The 9,070-nt window shown below is 38.5% G+C and overlaps 1 protein-coding gene across 1 annotated transcript; it reads left to right on the plus strand.

Annotated features, from left to right (window-relative positions):
* LOC145988248 (uncharacterized) lies at positions 1–3,179 on the plus strand. Its single transcript, XM_083123113.1, has 3 exons — positions 1–158; positions 1,335–1,469; positions 2,846–3,179. Exons 1-3 carry the CDS (start codon positions 69–71, stop codon positions 3,077–3,079), a joined length of 459 nt encoding a protein of 152 aa, XP_082979239.1. The 5' UTR covers positions 1–68; the 3' UTR covers positions 3,080–3,179.
* Positions 3,180–9,070: the final 5,891 nt, after the last annotated feature.

Genomic DNA, 9,070 nt, shown 5'->3' on the forward strand with positions numbered 1-9,070 from the left:
GGTAAGACAATCGAAACTCTAAACATGTTGTAGAGCCTTTGAGCATAGTTGCTGTCTTCCCTCACATCATGAATTCACCAAAGCAAAAGAGTTCCACCTGCTCCATAGATGAATTTTCTAATGTGCCAACAGACATTGAAAGCTACTTGCAACGTATTGTAAGTATAATAGTTTCTACCACATGTATAATATATGGGTAATGTATGCCCAGTATAACATTTAATTTCTTCTGAAATATGGAAATGTATAACTTGATTAGGTTACCTTACGTGTTTCATTCCTCTTTTGAATTATGGGTTAAGAAGTAAATGTTACAATTTGTTTCCAAATGATCGCAATTGCAATGTCAGGGGGCGATTACGTTCCCACTGACATGACCTTTCAGCAAAAAAGTCTGGAGTTTTCAACATACATCCAAACAATTTGTAATTATTAATTACAACTGGTTTAATTTTTTCATATTAAGGGGCCACTCGAGCCTGCAGCAGCAACGACTGGTTTGAAAAGTTCTCTGCTTTCAAAGAAATTCCTTCTTTGTTTCAAATTCTAAAAGAAAAATCATCATTTGGAATTTCTTCTAGAGCAGATTTGTACAACTTTGAGCAGAGCGAGGGTCTGGTTAGGATGTGGGCCATTCCTGATTCAGTGTGACTTGAACATTTTGTAATCCGACCCACAAAATACATTGTAGAGATGGTTGATCGAAAATTAACGTGAAAATCTTGTACATAAGACTGTTGCACCAAGATATGTACTTACCAACTAATGGGAAACTATTCTGGACAAGGCAATCAATGTTTGGCACTACACTTGATGTTCCAACATGGAATTCTTGGGTCGTCAATATTTATAGTAGTGTTGCCAAGTCCAGAAAAAGTCCCATGTCAAGTGATCATAATCTGGACCCCATTTCGGTCTTGAGGTCATAGAAAAACTCGGAAAAGAAACTAATTATAATTTTTAACCTTGTGCACATGTGTGTCCTAGAGGATTCAAGTAATTCTTCACTGTAGTCTAGATATTTGGGATAGTTTTATGACATTGTATGCATACTCTCTTATCAGACATAGCTAGACAACTGTGAAACCAAACAATTAAACATTCACTTGAATGCTCTAAAGAAATTCTAAACAGATGTGACTTTTTAAGAACTTGGAATGTTGTGGCCGCTTTTCAAATGGAGAGAATTTTTTGAAAGAGTATCTGCTAACGCAGGCCAAACCTCCAGTGGCACCTTTATTTGACATCTATTAATTTTGAATGCTAAACTCTGCAATGATATTCATGCTCAATGAAGTTCCTAACTTGTCTTCATATTTCTCTTAATGAAATAGGGTTGCTCTGATTGGCCAGTGGTAAAGCCACCACACACACATTTACAAGCAACTGATCTGGAGAAGTTCTCTGAAAATAATTGCATCAGTATGATTAGAGAGTTGGTTGTTTTTGAGAAACAAGCAGTCGAAGAGGTAAGGATAATAGTTATGGAAAAGACTGATATGAAATCCAATATCGTAAAGTAAAAACATACAATTTAGTTGCACAATGGTTAAGTGCAATTCTTGAGGAGGTTGGGATGTGTCAGTGAGAACATGAATAAAATTGCATCTTGTTGGGTTCCCCATATTGTCACCATTTTGCAACTATCAGATACAGCTAAGTATTGTTGCTACAAGCTTCATGCAAATATTGATGACGTTCTCGTGCACTTTTGCCATGGGCCACCTGGAGTTTGATCCAAAATCGCTGTCTTACCTTGGCAAACATGTTTTAGGGCAGTGAACAAAATGGTGTTCATTTCAACCTTGTACATACACAACAGCACTCTGTGCCCCAATCACTTTTGGTACTCCACACATCAACGTGGGCCCTAACTGACTATGCTGACCATCTGATAGCACATGCATGGTGTTATCACCTCTTCCTCTTCCTGACAGTGTTGCCACTTTTAAAATTACAACCCACGTCTATATTCATAAAAATAATAAAATACCAGAATTTTGAATGAAACTACAGGCTGTTAGGTATTTTTCCAGTGTAGATGTAAAAGACGTGGGTTGTAAATTTAAAAGTGGCAAAGGAAGAGGTGATAACACCATGCATGCGCTATCAGATGGTCAGCATAAGCCGCAGTGGCTCAGTCGGTAATGTGTCTGACTACCATGCTTACGGTCCCGGGTTCGATCCCCGGCCAGTTCAAATCCGGGAACTTTTCTAATGTTGGAAGCGGCCCTGGCACCCACCCAGCATCGAATGACATGGGTACCTGGGGGAAACCCTGGGGGATAAAGGCAGTCAGGGGCATGATGCTGATCACATCACCCCCACTCACGACCGGATCAAGAAAGTGTGGGGCGTTACCCCCACACCCCCTATACGCCTTCATGGTGTTAAGCACAGGGGAGCACTTTACCTTTTTTTTAGATGTAAAAGAAAGAATAAGTAACGCTGTTGATGATGCACTTTCAAAGTTTCATTTATTTCCGTGTAATTATTATTCGAAAGCTGTCATATTTATAACTCCTAAACAAAGAAAAGTACAGGTTTGACAAATAATATTTCCTCATTTTCCATAGTTTTCATATTGTAGTAATTATAAGACTCCTAATTAATAAAAATTTTACCTTATATCGGTCGATACCGATAGAGTACCGATTAATCTGTCCCATCCCTAATTATTGAGAATATTATGAGTCTTCCATCTTCTTCTGATCCTCAACATATTGGCAAGAAACAATGAAATGCCTGAAGTTTTCATTCTGCACTTATTTTGATTTGATAGGCTCGACTGTGGATATAGAAATGTCTTACTTGCATTTTCTTCCATTTCACTTTTCCCTTTCAGGCCATGGATAATATTTGTGTTACAGAGAGTTCTGTCAATTGTTTGGCAGAGGCTGTCATAAACAATCCAGGTGCAGAAACTAACAAGAAAACAGTAAGAACAAAGTTGGAGGAAAATATCTGCAAGGAAATGATAAGTTTACACACTCTTCCTCGTGAACAGTGGAAATATCCGGATTGTTTTTTTCTTTTACCAAACAAAAAATACTCCAAATCCAATGATGGCTGGAAGTGAAGAAAGATTGTGAAATGAAATTTTTTGCATCTGCATGCATGCCAATGAATAGTAAAATTTGCTTGATGCTTGTCAAATCCTTAATTTAGTAAATAAAATTTGCCTGATCTAATTTTCTTTCCAAGTGCCTAGTTTGTTCATGTTAAAATATGAAGAGCAAAGTTCTTTTGAAATAATAGTACAGTACATTTCTTGTATGATGTAAAACAGGGTGCCTTACACCAAAAGAGAAACAAGATTTAGATGTAGTACCGTAGCCTTTGGATCTAAAGCTATCCATACGTGATTCAATTGACTTTGAAACAGAGCCTTCAAGCAGATGCGTATATTCGGGGCTATCTGCGAAGCCCAGACTCGGGAAATAAAATACAGAAAAAAATATCTTATCAAAAAATGTGCATAAAATTTTTCATTTCAATACGAAGATGAACCTATTTCTTAGAAGTTGGAAACATTGCCCGCTTTCTTTGAATTCGTGAGACTGCTGGCCCAGCTGGCGGGCAACTCCACGGGGGTGACGGGTAAGCTTGATGCAATGTTGCAAACCAATTTTTCCCATCATGTAATTTCCCCAGGATCGGGGAATTGTAGAGTCAAACTGTTACAGGAGAGAGAACAGGGTTGCATATGGCAGGGTAAAAACCATCTGAACTTCCTCAACAGTCTGGGTCAATGTTGCAAACTAATTTTTCCCAGCACGTAATCTTCCCAGGAATGGAGAATTTTGAAGCCAAATTATTGCGGGCAAGGGGAAAGTGTCATGTGGCAGGGACAAGAACATCATTGAACGCTTGCAGAGGAGTTGAAAAGAGGTCGTTGACCTTCAAACAACTAGAGATACAGTGGGGAGTAGAAAATTGTTGGCTGAGCGGGAATGGTTTACCGAAATGACAAGGACCAGTTCTAGTCTAGATTGCGTCGAGTGGTCTTGGTGCGTGGAATTTATTTAGATGCAGTGTGTGAATACAGTAGTGAGTGGATTGTATTCTTGTGAATGATATGTGCTGTGTGTTGTGTAGTGAACTGAAATGAGGGACATAATTAATTTCGGCTTACGATTACGAATTACGATAAGCTCCAAATCATTGTGGATTTTTCTTGTATGTCCACTTTATGAACAGATAAGCTAATGGGGATCGGACATACAATTCAAGTGGTATCTAAACCACCATGCATCGAACCCGGAACCCCTTAGTTTCAAGGCAACAACGTTATTACTGCACCAACAAGGAGTACCCGAACTTAAAATCGTGAAAATAGGTAGGTTCAAATTTTATTTTTATTCTCGTATATAGGCCTACATAATATTTCACAATATGGGCCTCTCATTTATGCAAATAAGAATGAAATTCTTGAAATCCTTTCCTTACTGACAGTGCATAGAAGGTTGTTTGCTTTATATCCGACAATTTTTGACAGGTACTCACCTTAAGAGATAACTCGCCGACACCACCACCGATCATGTTCTATTGGACCCCCAGCATTGTGGACTATCGCCCGGCATTGCAGTTTCCATTGCAGCAAGCTCCGGCGCAGGATAGGCATGGTAATTCAGTCCCATCCTCCCTGCAAGCTTTACATAGACCATCCAGGGTGCGCGGGCAGCGATGTTGAAGACATCGTTTCAACAGTCCAAATGCACAAAAACCCATTGGACTGGCATCTGGGCTTTTCACAGGAATGTCTTCAAATGGAATGACACGAATTCCTAATTCCTCTGCCATTTCCTGATAAAAACGTAGTGATGTTCTGGCGGTATGAATCGAAGCCTTGTCCATATGGATCATCACCAGGTTTGCGTCCATTCCATACAATTGTGGGATGTCTCACCGATAGATAGGTGTCGGAATGGAGTCTTGGAAGTATCTGGCATTCACCTTCACGGTTTTGTCCACCTTGCGTATCATCAACTTACCCTCATATCCGAATCCTGTCACAACCATAAAGCCACGAGGGGAAACTTTCCCTGCACTGCTGCACCCCTTGCCGTCAATGTCACGGTATTTGATCGCCCGAATGTGACCACCAGCAGTGAGATGGACATATGATTCATCCATTGTGACAACTTTCTTCCATTTGGAACCCGCCAGGTACTTTTCATACAGTTTCCTGCAGTTCGTCTTACGTTCGACAATGAAACGTGGTAAAAGGTGGTGTACACGGGCCTTCCGCACACACTTCAACCTGAGGCGCTTGCGAATTGTTTTCTTCACAGTTGACGGTGCGAGGTGAAATCTGTGGGCCATATCACGCCAATCGACGGACCCCCCTTCGCACTACGGGTGACACTTTGTTTGTAGCCCTTCTCCTGATGGTTTTCGTGGGTGAATGTTTCGCAAGGAGAGCCTGTTGTGTGTAACGGGCCACAATAGCTTTCGCAGAAGTCACCCTGAGTGTTAACCCATTCTCCCTACACTGTTTCACAATGCGTACGTATGAAAACTTAGCATGGAAAAGGGCCATTACGTAACCCTCCCAATACGGGTTGATTTTCGGCGCCATTTGATAACATTCACTACCAACACTCACGCACCTACAAGGTCAGACACAACAATGCTCCCTCCAGCAGACCCATAGTTCCAGCATTATACGCCAGGTGGCAGCACTCAATCGAAAATGGTCGGATATAAAGCAAACAACCTCTGTATATTTCCATGTTTTATTTATGAGGTATATACTTTTAATCACAGTCACATCACTTCAACCCACCACCCCAAATGAGTTAAAAAAACAAAAACACCCCCACCAGCAAATTTTTGTCCATTCGAACACTATGATATGGTGCGATAGCCCACATTCTTAACCCAGTATACGCCACTGCCTTCAAGATACAACAAAATTGACAATTGAAAGACATTCAACAATTCTTATCTGAAAATCTTGAAATGTCTAAAAGTTCACTCATACAGAATCACTGAAAAATTTGATATTAATTTCACTCACTCTTTGTTGAATGATTGCAGTAGTCATGGTAAAATAAATAAATAAATAGATTTACCATAACAATAATGATAATTTTATTGCATTAAATCTATTTATATAAAAATTGGGGAAATAATGGAACTACACTTTTTATTGTGAAATTAAGGCAGGTAATACATTGCAGTTTTCTTGAAAACCTAGACTGATGGATAAAAATGGATTTCATTTTTTGAACCACCATGTCAAAATTATTCAGACCACAGTCAACCAAACCCAAGTTGACCAGTGTAATCAAATGTTCCCTATGTCTATCCCTGTCTGACAGAACAGCATTTTATTCACATACCTTGCTATAGTTTCTTTGAATTGTGCACACACACTTGACGTGATGGAGAAAAACTTACTTCAGTTTTGGATTCAGCACACCTGACATACACAGTGCGGCAATTTGAAATCTGGACTAATTTTGTTCTCAGGTGGCACCTCTGCAAGCATTCTGTGGTGCGAACAAGTGAGGAGTATTTCATGAATAATCAATGCAGAGCTTGATCTTGAGCGACATTGTTGAGTGTGGGCACGTGTCGTGATTTCAGCATGGAACAAAAACCAAACATGTTTTGTGCACACCTGGGTAAAACTGCTACAGAAACATTTCACACATTGCAGTAAGTGTATGGAGACAATTGTTTATCCTGTACGTGTATATTTGAATGGCACAAGCATTTCAGTGAAGGAGACAATCAAACCATGATTTTGCATTACACAGGGTGGGCCAAAAGTAGGTACTTATTTTTGATGGAATGATGTATACCTACTTTTGACCCACCCTGTACAATTAACTTTCAACATTATGATTAGCCAAAAATGCCAGAAAAGCGATATAAAGAAAATAAGTCAAATGTAACCAACATTTAACTTTCCCTGTCTTGATACAATATTATTTTCTCAATTTTACACTTTCCTCACAAATTTTATTTACTCAAAAACCCTGCAAACATCATCTATTTTTCCTTGTATCTGTATCCTCACAATAAATGGCAAATAAGTTTATCCATGCAAACTTATGTTATGTTGGCTATCGGAACCAATTTGAAAAATTTCTAGCTGGGTTATCCTGGTACTAGGAGGGCAATGACCAGAGCCCGGATAAATATGCACTAAAAAGGGCAAAATATACAAATAAATATGCACATCAGAAAAACCTTACCCTTTTTAAATTGATTCGTTCAGTTACTGGAAAATCCCTACATGTTAAAGTTCCAGTTCTAAGTTCTTCCACACACACTTGTTTATTTTACACTGTTGTATTATAAATGAAAAAAGAAAAAAAACACTTTACAGACCGATTGCACTTGATTACAACATATCAAATTTTCAACCTCAAAAATTGTTTTTGGCAAGAATATTTTTATACCCAGAAAAAAAAAAACATTGTCACAAGATACAATTGGACAATATTTTAAGGCAACAGTATCTGACACGTCAAGTTCAAATTTACCATATTTACTCATGTATAATGTGCACTTTTTTCCAAAATTTTTGTCGCCAGAAACTATGGTGCGTATTATGCATGGCATAATTCGGACAGCCAATATGAAACCATACAAGGTTATTCTGTGATACTTGCATTGATTTTTCATGTTTACGGAACCCTATCATGTTATATATCGTTGTAAAGCTTAAATTCTGCAGTTTCTGAATATGGCAACAGTATTATATTCAAGATGGCGACACCTATGTGCAATGCAATTGAAATAAGCTCATCACAAAATGAAGGAACCTTCTCCTCTTGATCCACATAGCAACAGGTGACTTAATGAATAGGAGGTAGGATGTCATTCACTTTTGACCTGCATAGCAACAGTTTTATGACCTACAACTAAAAAAGCCATTTCTTGAAGCTGGAGTATACTGCACATTATATACGATATAATTTTTTGTAAATTTTCCCAATCAAAACCCAGGGTGTGCATTATACATGCATGCGCATTATATATGCATAAATACAGTATATATAGACTGCCCATCATTGCATTGTTGTAGTTTCTCTCTCTCCAAAAGAAAAGTTGTTGAGTGTTTCTGGGAGGTCGAGATTTCAACATGGAACGAAAACCAAACATCTTATCTCCTTGTTTTGTAAAAGCAAGTGGAGAATAAACAGCAGTGATGGAAGGAAGTTTTATTTTATTAAGAAGACAATATGCCCAACGGGCACTGTATTATGATACAATTTTTATAGTGTTGGCTCTAAAATATGCAAGAAGTTTATATACAGGGTGATTCATAATTCTCTCTGGAGTTGAGAATGTTTATAATACAATACATGTACAGCAAAAATGTGCATATCACTACATAAAGAATTTCTCCCAAGCTTGCACTCATAATAGACCCCCTGTTAAACAACTGACTCACAATTATAGAGAGTCGGTTGTGATGGCACAACAGAGATTTTGTACAAAATATTGAACAGAACCACCTGCAGACAAGAAAATGTTTGTGGTACAAGTTCAAGGAGACTGGCTGTGCAATGGAAAATGATGTATTGGGACGTGTGAGGGAGGAACTTGATTTCATGATTGATGTCTGCCGCATCATCAACCACTCTTTATGTACTGATATGCACCTTTTCGCTGTGTATGTTATAGTTCTTGTACTATAAATGTTCAAAACCCCAGAGGGAATTATGAATCACCCTGTATATGATTCATATATGCATGTGCAAAATGCATAACTATCCAGGCCCTTGTAATAACCTTGCCTCTCCTGGTGACAGAGTGGCTAATTTTGCTGCTAGTCTTCATGGTGAAGCGATCAGCATAGCACACCACAAACTAGAAGTCCCAGGTCTGAATGTAACATAGAACAGCCATTCCTTGATAAAAACCACAATATAACAACTGCACTACTCCAATAAGATGTACTCTTTCAAGCTGAACAATCAATACTTAACAATGCATTTTACATTGATTAATAATACTATTTTATTCAACCTGATGGAAACACCATGCAAAATGCCAAAACATTAGAGAGTATAGTGCTCATGTAAAGTGCGATAAATTTGTAGTTTTT

The sequence above is a fragment of the Lepisma saccharinum genome, chromosome 5 (genome assembly GCF_977018435.1).
Source record: "Lepisma saccharinum chromosome 5, izLepSacc3.1, whole genome shotgun sequence".
Lineage (NCBI taxonomy): Eukaryota > Metazoa > Arthropoda > Insecta > Zygentoma > Lepismatidae > Lepisma > Lepisma saccharinum.